This window comes from Lytechinus variegatus, chromosome 7, assembly GCF_018143015.1.
Source record: "Lytechinus variegatus isolate NC3 chromosome 7, Lvar_3.0, whole genome shotgun sequence".
NCBI lineage: Eukaryota > Metazoa > Echinodermata > Echinoidea > Temnopleuroida > Toxopneustidae > Lytechinus > Lytechinus variegatus.
In genome coordinates, this window is record NC_054746.1 from 41413829 (window position 1) to 41435588 (window position 21760).

The 21760-nt window shown below is 34.5% G+C and overlaps 1 protein-coding gene across 4 annotated transcripts in view; it reads right to left on the reverse strand.

Annotated features, from left to right (window-relative positions):
* Positions 1–21760, reverse strand: part of LOC121419320 (mirror-image polydactyly gene 1 protein-like) — a 32482-nt gene that overhangs the window by 4626 nt on the left and 6096 nt on the right. For all 4 annotated transcript variants that reach the window (XM_041613728.1, XM_041613727.1, XM_041613730.1 and 1 more), the window contains exons 4-10: positions 19847–20511; positions 17814–17919; positions 17125–17309; positions 13714–13884; positions 12964–13050; positions 1776–1870; positions 1018–1248 (exon numbers count right to left, since the gene is read on the reverse strand). In XM_041613728.1, coding sequence (XP_041469662.1) covers positions 1018–1248; positions 1776–1870; positions 12964–13050; positions 13714–13884; positions 17125–17309; positions 17814–17919; positions 19847–20511 — 1540 coding nt within the window. The remainder of the gene's footprint in view (positions 1–1017; positions 1249–1775; positions 1871–12963; positions 13051–13713; positions 13885–17124; positions 17310–17813; positions 17920–19846; positions 20512–21760) is intronic.

Consider the following 21760-nt stretch of genomic DNA (forward strand, 5'->3'; position numbering starts at 1 on the left):
CTAACTCATGACCAATGGGTGAAAGCCGAGGAAGAATTTTAATCTGCAAGATTTGCCATGGACCATCCTCTTTCCTGCACATTGGATTGACCAACTGACAATAAACTGACTTAATTACTTTGGTTGGTAGAATATAATAGATAATCAATCTGGGATTCACTCATTAACCTGGAATACACAATTTTGAAAGACAAACAACCAGATTGAAGTACCACGAATCATAATTAATATCCTGCTCAGATATTCACCTTCCATTTGTAGCAATATCCTGCGTTAACAACATCTATAAAATCCAGCATATCCAATCAGGAATGTCTAAAAAGTTGCCCCATTTGATATAACAGAAGAACTTGTCCTCCCACAATAAAGCCACCAAAGAAGAAATGAAAGAAAATCCCAGGTCTCCCCCTAGTTTCCTAACTTTTTAGAAATCTACGATCATACACAATCCTATCAGATTTTGTTGTTTTGTGATAATCTGCTATTCACTTGTATAAAACTTCATGTATCAAAGGTGAAATTGACTTCATCTTTTGATTAATTGTAATATGTTGGATGGTGAGGTTTGCATATGTAAGGTAGTCCTGAAAATAGCTCTTAAAAGAACTGTAAAACAATTGTAGGAGCTATAATCAGAAAGATAAACCAACAGTCCTTTCAGGACTAACTTACATGGTGTAAACGCAAGTCTCACCATCCAGTCTTACCACCATGCAAACCTTCAAAGCTCATATTGTATTATGTTATTATTAAGCAATTGGAAACAATCAGATAAAAAGGTTTTAATCACTTTGTTGGGTAGAACTTACTTTGTTGGGTAGAGTATGTGGGTGTTTGAATTCCGATTGTGGGGGCAAGCCTGAATGTTATTTTCAACTTTTTTTTCTACTGCCTGTCTGACCTTAATCTAATTCATTCTCAGTATACATACTTCAAATTTTGTTCAGCACAAACATAACATGATCCAATGGATAGCAGTTCAAATAATCAGAAAGTTGATTTTATGAGGTAACTCACTGTTGTGTTTTACTCTTAAGATGCTGATTCTCTTGCTCATATCTTTGAAGTTGGATGACCATCTTGTTTCGTTCATCGTTGGCTGCTCTGACCTGTTGAGCTAACTGGCTATTATTCTGTTGGGTTCGGGCTAAGACTTCATCCCTTGTCTTTACTTGCTCTTCAATGCTTCCTAGTGTGTTGTTAAATTGATCTCTCAGGTTTGCCTCTTGAGATAGGGACTTGTGAAGGCTGATTAATATTGTAAGGGGTAAAGCGCAGTATGAAATTTATTATCAAATTATTACTTCAGAAGCATCTATACCTATATACCTATATACCTCAAGACATACATGTAATTTGATATCATAATTGATATAATGTTCATAAAACTTTTATCAGCTCATAACAAAATTTATGGAAAAAGGGGAAAAGAGATAAGAAAACAAAATAGAATTGGTACAAGGGACAATGTTGTCTTGTTTAGTATGCATAATGTAAACTAGTCACATGAAGAATATGACTTGTACCAATTATTCAGAAACTTGAGGCAATATTAATCAATTCATTAATATGATTTTTTTTATAAACAAACCATGAATTAGGTACAAATATTAAATTATTATACAAATCTCCACCATCTACTTCAAATCATTATGCTATGAAACTTTTGCACATTTCTGAAAACACCAAATAGCTTGAAAAAATAATGAAATTATTCCAAAAGCCCCCAAAACTATAATTTATGGACACAATCGTACTAACAATAAGAATCTTACCTGTAATAGACCTTCAATGATTCAATCTCATCCTTAAGCTTCTTGGCAGCAACTAAAGCTTTATCTCTCTCATCACGAGTGATATCAAGTTGTGCCTGATTAAGAAAAAGAAAAGAAAAAGAAATAGAAGAGATTATATTTTAAAATTACAGTCAAATTTGACAAAGCCATATCCAATATGAATTGTTGCATCAAAATACATTTTTTTCCCCTCGTTCAACAACTGCTTCAAACATTTTTTTTTCACTAATTATTATCCTCTACAACCTCCTCACATTGGAATAATTGTTCATGCATTAAAATCATTTGAATTTTCTCTACATAAAAAAATAAGTTTTTATATGGAAAGAACCAGTGAATAAAATAAAAACCAAAATCATTTTAAGAACAATAATACATGAGATTTGTATAGCGCACTTTCCATCTTGATTAGATGCTCAAGGCGCTTCAGAGCAGAACAACAATAAAAGTTATTTATAGATATGTCTGAACAATAAGTCTATGTCTTTCAAAAAGTACTCTTAAACAGGTATGTTTTCAGCTTGCCCTTGAAGGTGGTCGCTGAAGTCTGGGTTTTCAAACTATGTTGAAGAGAATTCCACAGGCATGATTTCTTAGCAACTGGAATTTGTAAGAGATAAGATGATGAGGATCATAAGGTTCTTGAGGGTTGGTAATTATTTTCAAACAAATTTATCATAAAAAAAATCATCCAATGACAATTAAAAGCTTTAAACAAGTTATACAGTCATATCAATATATTTGAGACATATCTTAATAGGCAAATTTGTCTCTATCAAGCTGTTTGATGATGTTACATATACATCTATGTCTACAACCACATATATTTTTTCGGGGGGGGGGGAGCCTTCCCAAAGGTAAATAAAAAAGACATTTTTATCTTTCTTTGGTGTTCGTATGAGGAACTAAAATAATTGATATATATATATATATAACCTGCAAATGAATGTTTCATTTAGCAGCACTTTGAAATCAGTCCAAAACTGAATTAAAAAAAAAACAAAGAAAAAAGGTAGGTTCACCTGTAATAATTCTGACAAAATGAAAAATGACCAATGGTGATTTAAATTTAGAAGACTATCTATCCCATTATGTATGTTGTTGCACTGGCACCATGGATTATTATGCATACAAAAATAATTATAACCAAACAGCGTTTCTTGTCTGTTAGAAGGATAAAAAGTATGTGAAATAGGTGCCCTATTTTTCGCATGTTGCTGTTCACTCTTTGTAGCTGTCTATCAACCTGGAAATGAGATGGAGTTGAGATTTGTGAAAGAGCATTTCAAATCATCACAACAAACACACCAGATCTCTTCTATTGACTCAATGAAATGAGGTTGACCTGTTAAGATGGCCCAATGTTTACCAATTATTCTAATATCCAACAGCTCTATATCTTCTCCTATCCCAATATAATCACATGATATATTTCCTCACATTCAAGGGATATATGATATATATAGGTATATATATATATATATATATATATATATATATATACCTAGGGCTGGGCCCCTTAACACAAACTTTGGGATTGATTGTATGACTGTTATCAATGATTGATTATACATGAGGACAAATGCAATCAATGGTAAAATCAATTCTATGATCAATCAGTAAGCTTTGTGCAACTGATTTATAGAGACTATCAAAAGATGGAGGTGCGAAAAACCAGGGCAAGTGAGTCTTGAATGACATGAAGTGCAATTGAGTGATTTATGTAACATTAAAAAAAAAACATTTCTAGCAGTAATAGTTCTTGACTGAAAAACTGAATAAGTCGAAACCACTAGAGGGAATATCCAGGAAGGGGGGGGGGGGGGGGGGGGGGGGGGGGGGTCAGAAGAAACAGGAGTGGAAATATATAGCATAACACTAACAGTACTAGGAAAGCACCAAAAATGCACCTATATGTGGATAGAAAGACATTTTTAATTATGTAGTTGATAAAGTAGGAAAAGAAGTGAAGGAAAAAACTGAAATATGGGGAAAGAATGAATATGAAATTACTCAGAAAGAGCAAAAGAGATGGGAGAAAAAATTAGATACGTAACCTCTTTTGAAATCTAATAATAGGCTTATCACGGCAGCAACTACTCATAATCACAAATGGCTTGAATGTAACAGCTGTTGGCATAAAAGCATTAATTGACTTTTTGAAAAAAGCAGCAACATCATGTTTAGGACTGTGAGAAAGTGGATCCTGTTATATGTGACTGCACGTTTGGGTTGAGTGATATCTTTCTCATTAATGGCTTGTGTATCAATCTCCATCAGTATTGCTGAATTTTATTTTTAGCAGATACGATTACACTAAGTAAACAAGATAATGATTGAAATTAGACTACCAGCCTGTTCAGACAAAATTTTATACCGAAACTTGATGACGAATATCAGACAAAATATTCATGGTGTGACCAACTGACCATTCAGACGCATACATCTCAACTGATCAGAAAAAGTAATGGATGTTATGGTAACTGCTAGCTTCCATTAAAAGAGCATAAAGTGATTAATTTTAGCTCCGCCCAGTTATGTTGTTCAATGTCTGTCATACATTCAGTGGTGATTTGTAATATCTTCTTTGGTGAAATGTTAATCTGACCCAAATTCATATTGAGTTATAATAAAAAATATATATATCAATCAGTGATCACACATGCCTCAAGCTTTTTCTTAAAAATCTGAACAAAGTGTATATATGTTATAGATTACAGAGCAGCTTCATACATGAGTGGGAAAGTAATACCAGATACCAGGTGCAATACATCCATCTTGAACAAAAGAAAATGACTATTTAAAATCCACATATGATAAGGATGATCCCATCTCAATAGTTTGATGGATTGAGGGAGACAATTTTGAAAGGTATTCATATGCAACAATAACAATGATAGTTTTTTTTATATCGCGCTGTCTTTATTTTATTCAGACGTACACAAGTAAACAGCAAGATTAAGCGAGTGTGGATGAGTGTCATAGTCCCAAGGAGTATTACTGTAAAAAAAAATATATATAAAAGCCTGTTTAAAGTTTGGGTAAATCCCCAAAATTTCATGTCACTATTCCTATTAATTATGAGTTATAAATGTGTATACATGTAGCCTAAAACATTTATGATGCGAAGCATATGAAAATATATGTTTTATTGAATAGAGTTTGGGATTTTACATGTACTTTCTTGCCACCATGCACATGAAGCAAGTGAATAGCATTATAAGTTATGTCTTTGTCTGTCTGTCTGTGTGTGGATCTAAAGGTTGAATGGATCCATTTCAGTTCACCAAATTTTCAGGGAATCTTCATGTAAATTGTATCCCATTCCATATTGAATTCCATGGTTACAGATACATCTGCTTTTTTTAATACTGATTTATTTTGTATTGTCTTTTTGGTCATTTGGATTTCCAGACTCTTTGGTCAAATTTCAGTTTTATCCTTCAAAAAGAAAATTTTGAGTCATAAATAATTTTGAATTTCTTTCAATTATTTTCAAACAGATGAATTATTTCTAAAATTGTTTTTAGAGAGTATTTGAGAGAAAAATACAAACTAATTGTGAAATTATGTGTGCTGATGCTAGGAGTTTATCATTAGGAGACAAGTTATTTTCTACAGCTGCTGACCATGTGCAGCTCATAGTCACAACACAATGTTCAATGGCAATCCCTGGTCCCAACAGAATTCTGTGATCCCTGTCAGAATAAATACATCATCCTGATTTTAATAATTTTTGTGGAGGACAGTTTTTCTTTTCTTTTTGGAGGGTAGGTTGTCAAATGAACAAGGTAAGCATTCATAATGATGGTGATTACACCTGTCCAATCAGTGGGAGGCTAACCTACCTAGAACTAGTTAAAGCTGTGACTCGCAGAGGCATTAGTGGATGCCTAAACCGACCAGTTGGCAAAGAAAATTACTTATGATGAACGTGAAACGACTAACATTCAACTTGTGTTGAATGGCTTAAACAAATTTGCAATGAACTTTAAAATCTACAAGCTGGTATTTAATTTTGTGCTTGAATCTTATCCAGTACTGAGCTGGCTAGGTATATTAATGCAATGTGCTGTTTAAACAGTTGGTTAAAATCATTCATGGAACAGCTTTAAATAATCTAATAATGACAAACCAAACTTTACACTTGAATCTCCAGTCAATATTGCATTAAGCCTTGGAATGTTGATTTGGGAAATCGCTGCAGTAATGAATCAACAAAGAGTAATGATAACACCATAGGTTTATTAGCTACCAGATACACAAGAGCTCATGCTTTATTGTTTGATTGGATAGCTAGTTGTTGATTCAAAAATTATTCCCTTCAATTCTGTGAGTTATTGTGATATCACCTCATTAACCAACGAGAACAAACATGCAAACATCGACACTCAGCTGGTAAACAATTATGATTTAGAGTAAATATAACTAGAAAATATTGAATCTCATCAACAAATAATACTGTTTGTACTTCTGTATTTCCTTTCAGCTAACACCAAAATATACATAAATTACCATCAGCTTTTTCTGAGGACTGTTCCTACATTCATATTTTTTCTTCAATTTTGTTGTTTTTAAATGCATGAAATTACAGTGATCCTTGATCATACAGAGTTGGAAAATGTGTAGTTCAATTTATAGAACATCATTAAATGCTAACAAACATGGTGATCCACTGCAATTTAACGGTCTTGTGTTTTTTACATCAATTGCAAATATTAAGAATAAAATAATAAATAACATAAAATGAAAATGAATGATAATGAAATACGTATCCAAGGAAGCTGTGATTAATTACATGTCCATCATGATCAACGCATGTGTATGATTAAGAAATAGAATGGATGAAACTGATGTGCAGATACAAAAGACAATGATGAGGATGATGATGGTGAAGATTATGATGATAATTATGACGATAATGGTGATGGTGGTTAGGATAATGATGCTGATAATGATTATGGCGATGATGATGGTGGTGGTGACAAAAACAACTCAACAACCATAACAATGAAAATTGATATGAATAATGATAATAACAAAATGATAAAAGCAAAAATAATGTGACTTATAAGGCAAAGTATAAACATAACAAACAATAAAATGACACAAAGAACTGCTAAAAGTACATATTATATTTAAATGTAAAATAATATTTTGTTAATGATTGAAATGGCAAATATCAGTGAGAATTGTCTACCTGGTATGGTAAGCAAGGATATTATACTTTTTTTACAAGGTCAAGTCCACCCCAGAAAAATGTTGATTTGAATAGAGAAAAATCAAACTGCCATCACTAAAAATGTCATCAAAATTGGACGCAAAATAGAAAGTCATGACATTTTAAAGGTTTGCTTATTTTTTCAACAGTGATAAGCAAAACTCAGTTACATGCAAATGAGACACTCGATGATGTCCCTCACTCACTATTTCTTTTGTTTTTCATTGTTCAAATTATACAATATTTTATTTCTTTTACAGATTTGACAATAATGAGACAAACTTGAATGAACCACAAAATGTTAAACAATATTAATTACACATGTTCAGGGAGGAATAAAACGTTATTTCAATGACAAGGAGTAGAAAATTTGAATATTTCATATAATAAAATACTAAAGAAATAGTGAGTGGATGTGGTCATCAGTCTCCTCATTTGCATTGCATACCGACCAGGATGTGCATTTAACTGTTATGTGAAATTAAACGAAACTTTAACTTTCTTATTTTACATCCGATTTTGATGAAATTTTCAGTTTTATACTTGTTGGATTTTTCTCTTTTTATTCATATCAACTTTTTTGGGGGATGGACTTGTCCTTTAAAAATACCTGATAAGCCTAAAATAAAAAAGAAGAACTCTTAAACCCTTGCATAATTGAAGGTATTTTCATATCATAGACATTTTTTTAACCAAGAAAACCTATCACAATAATTGTAATGCACAGAACTAAATACTGTATATATGGGAATAATAGACCCTTACAGGACTAGTAACGTCTTCTTAAAGTTATCTCATTTTGGAGTTTGATCTTTAATTTCTTATCATGCATGAATGCATATGTTGAAAAATAACTAAGCCATTATAAGAAAAATAAAATGTGGAGGAAAATGGCACAAGATTTCAAAGTAATGCATGCCAAGTTATATCAAATACATTCTGAAGGAAATAATGAAACACAAAAAACTACTTGCACAAGCACTTAAAATCGAATAAAAAATTGAAACCACAAAATAAATATCAAGATATGGGGCTGAGAAAAAGATGGCTGTGAAACAGAAATACCGCTAAATGAAATCGCAATAGGCGGCATGACCCTTAGGGCACGGCAAAAGAGGGCGGAATAAAAAAGGAAGAGAGGGAGAGAAAAGGAGACTGAAAAAGTTTAGTCAATATTTGAGCTCCTCTGAGATGTGTGTTCTCATTCAATATAAATGGAAAGAAGGAGGTAAGAAATATTATTATTGGAATTGAAGAAATGCATTAGATTGTGGATGGGTACGTGCGATTTGGGGATTTCTCACCGGTTTGAAGAGAGATTGTTGGTTTGCTGAAGGAACACATGTTTGTTTGGCCAGAAATGATATGCATATAGGAGTATTCCTCTTATTCTCTGTTTCTTTCTTCATTTTCACCTTCAATGATACCTCAACCAATACAACTCAAAAAACTTATGCATAGTCATACATCAGCTTCATCAAACTAAAACTTATACATTCTATTTGTGGGGTAGACGAAGACGGAAAAAGAATAAAGGAAATGAAAAACTATGGGCACAAAAAAGCAATATCTCTTGGAGATGATTCGCAATACTTTTCATGTCAGATGACCAAGAGTTCGATCGAAAAAGGTGTGCCCATGCATTTTTCAAGGTTATTCCAAGTAAGACCTAATATTAAAAAAAAAATTTTTCTTATGAAAGAATAAAGGGTGCTGAGAAAAAAGTAAGAATTCAAATGTAATAAAGTATTTCTTCAATTATCAGATGTTTCTAATGAGACCAGAATTAGAGCACCCATGGATTGTAGGTCCATGGAATGTATTTTATCTGGAGGGCTTGGTACAAGGGATAAACAAAATGTTCACATCACACTGTACAGTATATACTTACTTAAATAAATGTTTTTAGATATGAAACAAACAATTGCTGAATTTCACTGAATCACACTATATTTGATTAAATGTTTCTACTAGCAAAATGTGTTACCTATCCCCCCCCCCCCCGAAAAAAAAACCTCCTTCACCATAATATTCTGATATTGATCATAATCAGATCAACTTCAATTCAAGGAAATTCCTGATTAATTTTAATTCACACAAATAAGTCTGCCTATTAAAATCGACCATCTTCATATATTTTTATAAGTCAAATATAGGCTGAAGTAAATTGGAAGCTATTTTCAAGACGAGGGGCCCGTATCACAAAGCTTAGCAATGATCGTAGAACATTTTTCAACGATTGATTCCATTGACTACAATGTACAATCAATCGTGAAAATCAAGCGTACAATCAATCCCTAACCTTTGTGCTACGGGACCCTGAACATGTCAAGCAGGCATTATTCATGTCTTTGATTTCTGTGGTTCTAGATTCAGCTTTATAATATATGCAGATTCACATGTATTTATAGTGCATACATTATTTTTCAGCATTTTATAAGATGTCTTTGATAAAAGATTGCTATGGGAGACTAGCACAATGTGTTTACAAAATGATAGGACTCCAGAAAATAAATCCAACTACACTTCCCAAATATATCTTATTATGTATGCTATATATGCAGTATACAGAAAACATCAACGTCTATTAACATTGCATAGCCAGCAGTAGTGTCTCGGAATGCAAGTTAGGACTGCTAGCAACAGAGTCAGGAGGTCATAATGAATATGCAAATAGAATGCAAATGAGAGGTGGAGCTTGTAACTAAGGAGGTGTGTTTTTATCCATGGTGAATTGAGATGATGTTTGCTCTTGACAAACATCACTCTCTTGAGATAGATGCAGGTCGTAGAGGGCAGTATTTCACTTTGCATACCAGCAAATCAAGAAAAGAGTGCTAGTATAAAATTCTCTATTTCAATATTTCCATTACGTAAAGCTTTCAAAAACATTTACTCTCATCTTTTCTGGGTGTATCATTCTACCGTACAATAACACACAATGGAGAATATAACATCCCAGTTCACCTAAATGATAAATGTTCAGAATACCGGTATAAAAATGAAGATGTTTTATAAAAATCTCATCAATTACAATGGAGCAAAAATAATCGGATGCAGCCATTTTCCTTATTATGTGCCGAAATTTGTACTAAAAAACATTCACATGGAATGTCAATTTCTACTGTTTTATAATTTGTAAGTAAAAGAAAAAGAATGATGTTTCATACCACACATACCTGGGCAGCATGGTGCACCTTTAAATTTGTAACTATTCACAGTATCATCAACTTCACATATGACAAACCTTTCAAGAACAATAATGATAGGTATATGATACTGTAGGTTTGGACAGTCTGAAAAGTTTGGGTTTACCATTATTTTTATTTTTTCATCACCATCTACACCACCACCATCATCATACAAGTTCCACTGGGATTTCATTCTTTTTTACATTGTTGTGGAAGCGACGTGGTGTAGCAGTTCTGACCCTCGCCTTGTAATCAGAGGGTTGTGTGTTCGAATCCCACCATGCCCTAGCGCCCTTTGGCAAGGCATCAATCCACACTTTGCCACTCTCACCCAGGTGCTAATTGGGTACCGGTAGGAAACAACCGTCATTGTGGTTGGTTTAGCAAGTTTGCGCCTAACAGTCTGCTTGCAATGCTATGAATCCAGTGACCGGGTAATAATTGTGAAGCGCTTTGAACAGTCGTAGATTGATAAATCGCTATATAAATGCCAATTAATATTATTGTATAGGGGCAATTCCACAGGTTGGTGGACATGAGCTTAAAAATTCAAATTCAATATTTTCTGGAATTTTTTAATACTTTAAGTCCTTCATATATGATAGTTTCAGGAACAAGAAATACTTTTGAAAAAAATGGTCAAAAGTTGTGTCTTCCATTCTGTACCAAAATACAAGAAAAATAGTGAAAAATGAAATATGCCTTATTACCATTTTGTTATTGCAACAACATACCACTTTATATATTTCTGAAGTTTAGAAGAGTCAAATTACTTAAAATACACAACTGCTTTTCAAGCAAATTTGTAGTACTCATCCAAAAATGAATATTGCAACCTGCTCAGGTGATGTAATGTGAGTAACAAAAAAAACTGACTTTATTTTCTGAGAGAAAAATTCTTCACAGTTAATTGGTGGGATTTTAAATTCTCTTCCTTCAAACAATCTTTGACACAGTGATGACTATCAAAATCATTAAAAAGTACAATTTTTTTATAAAAATGATGAAGAAAAACTGTAACGTGAGTAACTTTGTAACGTGAGTAACCATCATGTAATGTGAGTAACCAGTAAAAATTATTCAGTTCGGTAACATTTTCTGTGGGATGTCAAGTTTTAAGTGTCATGGTGAGTTGAGAAGTTATTTTTGATTAATTAAAAGCAAAATGAGGGTACATCTCTTTGATGCGACTCTTTGTTCATCAAAATATCAGTGGTCATACAATCACACAAAAAATTGAATATTAGTAGAAGTATTCACAATGCGAGAGTGCATTAGTAAGACTTGATTTTGATTAACCAAACTTTAAAGTGTTGGAACAACACATTGAATGCCCTTACCTGTAACCCTATCTAGGCCGGGGTATTTTGGGAGTTGATATGGCCGGGGGGGGGGGGCTCCCATGCCCCCTTGAGATCTCGGCCATTGAGCGCACTATCACGCTGAAAATTTGCATGCAGGTTGTCTTGGACATAATCTACAATATTATACAGTAATTTATTTCATGCAAATTGGTATTAAGTGATTATGCTAATTTATGCATAATTAGTAAGCGAAATCATACTTTTCCCTCCTACTCCCTAATAATTTATAAAGCTCCAATTGTTCCAATTTTTGGTATAAAATCTCTTTTTGATGTTCCTAGCAATGAATTTTACACACATTATTGAATTTTTTAATGACATGTGTGTTGTTAACCATACATGGACAAAATGTAACGTGAGTAACCGTAACGTGAGTAACCATATTATCTGCACCCCAAGTAAAAACCATGTGTTCTTTATTTTTTTAATTATATACAAAGTTTGTCTCCCTAATATACTTCTTTGAAATGGATATAATCAACTTTCATAAAAGCCTTGTATGAGGAGACTTTTCACTTATGTCGACTTTTCATTTTATGCATGTCCAAATCATGTAACGTGAGTAACCGACACATTCCAAAGATTTGCCAGGAGCATAATAGAATTTCCCAAGTTTTGTTTTTATACAAAGGATAGTCAGACTGTGTACTTTGTTGTGATAAGATGTTTAGTTCCTATCAATAATAATGGAGTTACAGCTCCAAGTATGAGTCAAGGTGTCTCCAAATGTAACGTGAGTAACTGTGGAATAGCCCATAGAATGAAAAACATGATTGAATTCCTCATGGAACGCATATTTAAATTGCTAACTTATAGTGATCTAAAGCAAATATGAATATTACCTTGATAACATGTGACCAAACTGGATTGCTCATGTGTACATGTATACTATTAATGTTATTTCTACTTACATTTTTTTGTTTTGTGAAAAAAATATATAACATGAAAATGTACTTTTAAAAATTTACATCTTATTCTTACAAAATTATCAATCTTAGCATGTGAAGTCATTTAAGAATCATTAGGACACACAGAAAAAACATGGGAAACATAAGCAATAGCCTTCTATACATTGAAAATATGTATCATTTCAGCTGTTGACCAAAGATGGAATATTTAATTGTTAGGTGTAAGAAAGAAGATGACCTCATAATCCTAAACCCATTAGTACAGATCCTTGAATTCATTGAACACTAAATGACAGAAGTATTGTTAAAAAAAAAAAAAGAATGCCTGGAGAATTTTTGCAACCAAAACACCATCAGTGGAAAGTGGATTAAAATGGAAAAGGATAATAAAAAAAAGTGCTGAAGAGCATAGTACACTGACAAATAATGAAATGTTTGAAATTTTTACAGTTTAAAAATATTCTAAATATGAGGAATACCCACCTTCAGAGATTTTTCATTGTTGTTCCTTGACTTAGAGCTTTCTCTGTTTCTTTTCAACTCAATTACTTCCCGTTCAAGCTTTTTGCACTGAAGATTAAATAAAGAAAAGAAAGAAATATGACAAAATTGAATAACATCCATTCTTTCTTAGAAATTTCTCTTAAAGGCGATTTCCTTTACTATGGACTGCTGTCTTATATTGTACCACACACTGATATTTCAGCATATCATATTCTACAATGAATATGCTCTGTCTATAATTGAGCGGTTGCTGTAAGAATGAAATACTTTTTGCTCTGATGCATTGAATAAAGCTTCTTACATGCCAAGTTTGGGTAAAAAATGTTTTTTATAGCATTCTTAACTGTAAATGTAAATAATCGACTACCAACATCAGATTAGGAAATTCATTCTATGGTATTTTATTGATGGTGAATTTACCAACATGTATTTTCTTACATTTTATTGATCTCACAACTGAATGCATTCCAGAATATCAATTTTGAGAAAACATGATATAGATGTCTCAGATTCATCAGCATGTGTTGGATTCTAAAATGGATAAAGAACCCTCTGATGACAGCATGATATGCTTATTTTGCTGATTAATAAATGTCAATCATTGTCACCAAGAACACCATCCTCAAAAATTATCAATATGGCGGATGCCAAGAGGTTTAAAACCATGGTACTGGTTAAGAATAACTGAGCAAATATGAAGAGATATTCCCAAACCATACCCTGGCATACCTTTGCTACAGCGATATCCTTTTCTTTTAGTATGGCCCTCATCTCTTCTGAGGTGATCTCTTCTCTCCTTCCTTTGGTTTTTGAAATACGTCCAACAATGGCTGAACCGTACTTGTTGATTGATGATCTGTTATCAGCTACTGTCAACCTTGTCAGTAAATTATTGAGGCTCTAGACGTGAGATGAAGAGAAACATGGAAGCATCAGAACAAATTATCTACAAAAGCAATAAATGATCATCCACATCACTTACATTGCGCCATATTTCTGTTAAAAACAAAAATATGTATCAGTTTTAAATATCGTTAGAAATAGTGTCCATCTCAATACTTTGCTAGTACCAGGGACAGGCAAAAAATTAATTGTTCATTCTGTTTGGCTACTATATAAGATCTATTGCTTAAATCTGCAATATTGGATAAGCTTTAATATAGCAGTGAATTGGGATTTTCTAGGGCTCTTTCTTTATGGTCAAGGGCTCTCTATAGATCATTTTGGGGGCAAAATTGCTGTTATTTTTTTTTCCTGGCCAGGAATGTGAAAACTAAATTGTATCACTGAAAGTAAAATCAATCAGAGGTATGCAGGTGGACCACTACATCAACATGCCCTTACTCTTTTAATTTTTATGATCATAGGGCCATGTATTTCACAACATACTGAGATTGTGACTTGCCGCTACATGGTGCCTTATTTAACATCCTAAATGTATGTATCTGAGAGATGTGAGATTTCTCAACAGTATCCTTGCGGATGGGGTCTACAAAACAAGGGTTGAAGACAGGGAATGGGCATGTTTATTCTTGCATTGTACATGCTGACTTGTTTTTTTTATATTTCTGATAGTGCCGAATAAAATCCTAATACATGTAATAATAAAGGTTGTATTATCTGCCTTGAAAATCACTTGATATCTCACTCGTGATTTTCATAATTTCAGTGTAATTCTGAAATAAGCCATCACAAAACAGTATCTTTTTATCTAAACTACATGTAGGTTATTTGATCCTGACCTTTCCAACATGTATTACTATCCCACAGTGATTTGTACCATGTTCAAATGAAGGGAAATCTATTTCATACTACATGTGGATGTGGAAGAATTCACAAAAAGGAAATAGATCTTTGGCCAAATGGGAATAACCCTATTTCATCTTGCATTATTCATACATTTTGAAAAGGAAAACAAAAATTCACAGCATCTCATTTTTTCCATGTCTTGTCACTGACAAGCAAAAACTAAAGCCTGTAACATAAAGCTTAGGGATTGTTGTGCAAATGATATGTACATAATGATTAATGTAATCAAGAGAAAAAAACAACAACCCTGTATTCAAGTAATAAGCTTTGTGTTACAGCTCCAAGGACACTGGAACAAATTGTCTCTGCAAACTTGAAATGCTTTAACCAAATAGCCCCTGAACCGCCCGAGACCACCCTTCCTGTTACACACTGAACCGCCCTTAACCGCCCGTGCGTTTTATCTGCGCTATATTATCTCTTGCAGGCCTCGAAATAATCGACGGCCATCGACGGCCATGGCCGTCAATGCCCCCATTACTGGCCGTCATGCCCTTCTTCTTTTTGCTAAAAGTTACGGCCACTCATAAATGTGCCCTTTTTCTGATATATAATGTGCCCCTTTTGAAAGTCTGCACCTTTTTTTCTGAGCGAGGAAAACTTTTCTCCGATCTCAAAAAGTATTCAATACATTAGCTTTACCAGCGACGTCCAGTGCATGTATGCAGTCTAGTGCGAAGCCGCGCCAAACGATGAGCAAGCTATACACAGCTGGCCGGCCGGCCGGCCGCTAGCGCGCTTTACATATGCTATGTAAGCTGCAGCATAAGAATGGACGAGCGCGAGCTCCGTATGTGTACTACACAAATGTCGCGTGCGCTGTACTGTCCTGGCGAGCGCGCGCGATGCGTAAGTACAGTACTTTGAATGGGAGTGTTTCATAAAGCTGTTCGTCAGTTACGAACAACTTACGAACGACCGGTGATACTTTCTTGGGTGCTAATCAGATTTACATTTAATCAAGATACATGTAGCTAGAACCAGTTCTGTGATTGCAGAGTGAGTGTACAAGTTTACATCTCCACATCTGAACTTATCCAGAAGCTGGGGCAGGATAAGTTCTTAACTCATCTTAACTCATACTTCAATTTGTCTACATTCAAGATAGCTAGAGCCAGGTCTCTGACTGCAGAGTGGACAAGTTACAGTGCTTGGCTTTTATCTCCACATTTCATTCTCTTTTGCTACTGGTCTACCTTCAAGATACTACCTTTGTATAACTTAATTACTTGGCATGCCATGAGGTAATTTGGATAAAGAATTAGATGAAATTAATTTACTTCTACCAGAGGTACTTCTACTTGATTTGTTAATATGTACATGTTACATGTTGGATGTCAAATTCAAGACTCAAAGCAATGCAATGATGTGTTATCCTGTCCTGAAGTGATTCTGAAGAATAATGAAACTTTTTTTTAAAACCTTATACAGTGAATGTTGTCAGACTATTAAAGTTCATTTTTTCTTAAGTAAATAATGTGGTTTGGTAATGAATCTGATGTATAACATCGACTATGGAAAGCCCCCCCCCCACGCCGCGAAACTGTAACACCTACAAATAATTTATTACATGCCCCTTAAAAAGTGGCCTTGGTGCCCTCTGCTGCCTGGCCTCAGTGAAAAAGTGCCCCTCAAAAAAGTGGCCTTGCCCCCCCAAAATCCCATTTCGAGGCCTGCTCTTGTACATGCTTTACCGTGCTAACATTGCGTGTGCATACTGTATAGGTTGGCTGCTGTATAGATCTGCATAAATAAGTGTATGCTCCTATTGAGTATAATAGAGAAAATTCGACTGACACGCATCGGCAAGTTCCAGACTGTTGTGCAGTTGATCTCAACAAAGATGGCTGCGTCCACGTCTTGGAAAATGAATTACTCTGTCGAAGAGTTTTGATGAAGAGTTCATCAAAACGTCGGATATCACACAGAGTGACATCGAAATCGATGTGGACGATTCAGATTTGAGTTGGAATAAATGTTTGACACATTTTATCCCAGATATGGTGACAATTTTAGTTTTATTTTCATTCTGTCAGTAATACTTAAATTTTTTTGAAGGCGTGGGACTGGGGCGGCAGAAACCTAAACTTTTGCTTTGATTTCTCAAAGGTCAATATTTATACATCTGATTCAAATTTGCCATGTACCATTTTATTCAACAGGTCCTACGCTACAAAATAAATATAACTTGTAATGAACAAAAGTTAATTTATAAAAATTTGTTTGGAACAATGCCTACTTTTTACCAGTTTTATTGTTTCCTCTAGTGAGAGATTGCCTTTATGCGTATAATCTGCAGGTGTTATAGGGTTTAAAAAAATGTATACTTACACCATCAGCAGGAATGTTGTCTTCTTCATTGGAATTGACATCTGTCCCAGAATCAAAGCCATCTTTAGAATGATACCTCTGAAGTCTGGCAAAGGCATCATCTCTCTCATCATTGGCTAGCTTTAGGCGGCTCATGATGGCCTCATCATGCTCCCTCTGAGCAGTGTATATCTCTTCTATTAGAGCTGATATAGTGAGAGAAGAAAAGAAGAACATTGTGTGTGTAGGTGAATGTGTGTATGTGTGAAAGAGAAAAAGAAAGAGGAAAAATAAATAGAAGATTGCATGCAGGATGTACCCGATACTGGACCTCAGATGTTATAACCCCTTAATGACAATCAGATCATCATCTCTCACACATATTATACACATGAACCAAGTTTACTCTTGATATGTCTAATGGTTCTTTAGCTATTGTATGAATGAGCCATTAAAACAAGACATGACCTTCGACCCTCATCATTACACAAAAAGAGTTATGAAGTTTTTAGACAGTGAACCGTGACTAAATAGCCAGGCTTATTACAAAATGTAAATGGAGACAGGCTGCGATGTAGACATAATAAGGATGTGGTTGGTGTGTGGGGAGTGGGAGAAGGGTGGGGTAAGGAAGGGATGTGACAAAGGGTTTCTGATGCTGGAGGCTCAAGCCTAATTACGAAGATTAAGCAAGACGGTATATACTGTACCTGCTCCTTTGGCTGCTATTTCTGCTTCTGACATGGCATCTTTCACACCAAGCTGCATTTTTAAAGACTCAATCTCTAGCTTTGCTTCAGAACACTTCTCAGATAACTAAGAATCAAAGAAAAGAAAGCAACTAACTTATAGGCAGATGTAGGCCTATGGTATTCATTGAAGAAATGTGTTACTTATTAAATGCTGCACTGTACAATTTGTATTACTCTTATATTACTCTTATATGTATATTACAGTAAAGTCATTATTTGTCTCCTCTAAGCCAGTAATACCAGAGACTGAGATGTAGAATGTCCTTTTCTGGAAAAATAATTTTGAAGGCTCCACTGATTCCACTAAATCTAGAATTTCTTCTTATAATTCCAATGAGAGCGAGTTGTAATCCTCTTCTGATAAATTAATGCTTATGACATTGTTTTTCAAAATGGTTTTTAAATAGTAGAGTGAATTTATCAATGATACATGTACATCATTAAAACATCACACCAAAGAGTTGATCTCTACCAATGAAGGGTAATTCCATGCCAATTTACACAATGAATATGCAATTTTGCACCCTATGTTCTCAGAATTTGTTGAAATTTTGTGACACATAAAAATCCCCATGGGTCAAGCATGAAACAAAAAAATTATTACGATCGGGCCGTAGATTCACATGCTACGGCCCGCCCTTTTCTCCTTGTTTTGACAAAAATGGACGTGACGTTTCAAGTTTCAATGGCCATTGTGTCGTAACGTGTTGACCAATTTCAATGGAACTGGTACTATTCAAAAGGAAATTCAGAGAGAAATCCAAAACAATTATAATGTTATGACCTTAAACCTTTTGACTTTTAGTTTGACTCCTGGGCAAATATTTTTTTTGACTTGATTTTCGAATATGTTAATTATTAGTACAATATTGACAAAATATGTTAACCCTAAATCTCCCGGGGTATTTTGATTCTTGTCATTCCCGGGGGGGGCCATAAAGATCTCGGCCGCCGATCGCGCGAGCGACGCAAAAATTTGCACGCTGGTAGTGTGCGATGTAATCTACAAGGCTGTATGGTAAAATTTTCCAAAATAATGAGATTTTATTTTATATGAATTAATTATGCTAATTTATGCATAAATCATACTTTTTTGCTCTAATTCACTAAATAAAGCTCCTAGAATGCTAATTTTTGGTAAAAATTTTCTTTGTAGCATTCTTAACAATCGTAATTCAAAAAAACTTTGGTTTGGAAATAAATTTCTTATTTTATTGTTTTATGAATTTCTTATGTATTTCTTTGTTTTTTTACTTTTTGTTTTTTATTGTTTTTTCAATGGAAATTGTTCCAGACATAATTCTGATCATAAACAAGGCAAAATTAATTAAGTTTAATCAGTAAAAGTAGAAATAATGATACATTTATGAATTTTGGCTAAATACGCAATTTGCATTGGATTTGTACATGAAATCACGTTCATGAGCAATTTTGGGTCTGACATGCACTTGCATAATGTTGCGTAATGTCGTAACCGCGTACCCGGGCGTCACAAATTTGGTCTCAAAATTTGCGCGAGACTTGAATGTAAAAAGTCAGTGAGCTGCAAGGTGAAAAAATTTCGCGCAGCAGATATATCGCGAAAATTGTTGAGGGGGGGGGGCCATTATGGCCCCCCCTGGGAGAATTAGGGTTAAAACCAATGATATTTTATTTCTTTACCCTTTAAAACTCTTCCAAATATACTAATAATCTGCTCTGAAATTTCACTCTAGTCCCACATACCGATATTGTTGTTTATAGTGTTTACCTGTCCCATGATATATGATTTCTTCCAACCTAAGTTACAGTATGCAAACAGATGAAAAGATATTAGGCTTGTCAGTTAATTAATGAAACAATAAACATTTATGCTTATGAATAGGTATCTCTTTAGGAATTTTGACGTTGGGCAATACATGTATATACTAACTCAATATTAGAAAACTACAATATCCCGCTTTCTAGTCAACTGAAAAAATAGAAATGAATCAAGTAACACTATTACTTACTACTTTATTCTTATCTTTAGTAGTTCCAAGCTCTTCTAGCAACATTGGAAGCCCTCTTTCATCAAAGGGTGCATTCATCACAGGCATTTGGAGAGGACTGGTTCCTACCCCAGTGGTCACAGTATCTGACCTATCACTCGTATTCAACCGGGAATCTCCTTTTGTTGCGGATTCTGTCATGGAGGTGAATGGTTGTGGAGATCTGTCTTGTTGGGTACTACTAGGAGACTGCTGGATCTGGATTGTCACAGGGATCTGTTGAGGAGCTACTGAGGACTGGTTCTGAGGGCTGGAATGTTGCAGTGTGGCCATGTCTGCAACACCCCTTGAGTGATCTCCCTGACCACTCTCTTTGGTCTGGGTTGGAATCACTAGTGTTGGGACAGTGAATGCATGATTGGGTTCTCCCGAGCTGTGCCTGCGCTGATGAGCCGGTGTAGAAGCTGCGTGATGAGGTATGGCATAAGAAGGGTATTCTGGTCCAATGGTGTGAAGGAGACGTGGGTCATAAGATGGAATGGGAGGCACACGATGCGGGCTGATCCAAGGGTTATGAGCAGTATAAGCAGGGTGTGGAGGGGGGCCATACTCTGCATACCAGCCTGATGGATCATGCCTTCTTCTATTGTATGAGGACCTTTCATCCCATTCTTCGTCATCATAGTCTGGGTATCAAAGAAAATAGAAGAAAGAAATAGAACATTTTCAAATAATAATGCAGCATAAACGCTATAATTTAATTCAACCCTAATACTTCTAGGGTACTTTAAAGCTTATTATTACAGGGAGGGGCCATTATGGACCCCCACCCCATGAGATCTCAACCATAGGTCGCCCAATTGCCTTAAAATTATGCAGAAGGATCAAGGATTATGTAATCTGCATGTTGTATAACTAAATTTACAAAAGTACTTTATTTTTTTTAATTTTGTAATTTATGCTAATTAATACGAGAAAACATGGATTTTGGTATATCTTACTAAATATAGCCTTAGGAATAGCAATTTTGAGTAAAAATATCTTTCATAACTCCTTCATCCATTCCTGAAAGAAAAAGAAATGTTGTGGTAATTATTTCTTATGTATTTTATTGTTTCTCCATTCTTGCGTTTTTCTTTGTTTTTCATCAAGTGTTTTCAGATGGGTATGTGTGTGTGTGGTAATTACTTAAACTTTTTGAAACAATGATGATACTTCCTAGAAAAGTATTTACATACAGTGGAATAGCTTCTGATTTCGTCCACAGGATTATACACAGTCGTATATAGAGAAATAGCGAAATTTCAGCGACAGGTGTTCGGTACACCCACAAGGTAGGTCCGATCGCCATAAATTTGGTATCAAAATGTGCAGGAAGGATCAGAGATATAAGTCATGAAATTTGTTTCAAAACATTAAGGCGTTAGGAAGTACCGACATAAATTTGATAGGGGGGGGGGCATTATTATGGTTTACTTTATACAGTAATTAAAAATGCAGCAAGCAGAATTACTACTCTTACAGAAAGTTATCTAAAAGTCAATGCTGTGTCTATCATCCAGGAGCCCCCCCCCCCTCACGCACCTTTTAATTGCTAATCCTGGCATATTCACCATAGTAACAACAAATTGGGAATGCAGGATTAAAAGGGCAGGAGCTTTCTTGCTTTTCACCCGCTTAGTCTACATGAGGATGAAATGATGCTTGTGGGTTTCTTTGTAAAAATATGGCTCTGAATTTTATGAATGAATCTCGAATTAAAATCTAATGTATTCATAATCATTGCAGCAATCTAGTTTTTTTTTAAATACAAGTTCTTTAGTCAATTTAGCAATGTGAAGGAAATTTCACTTTAAGAGACAAAAGGCTTTTTAGTAGTAGTTGATAAATCACCTAAGAGCTTTCCACAGTCAGGGGGGGGGGGGTTTTTTAAGC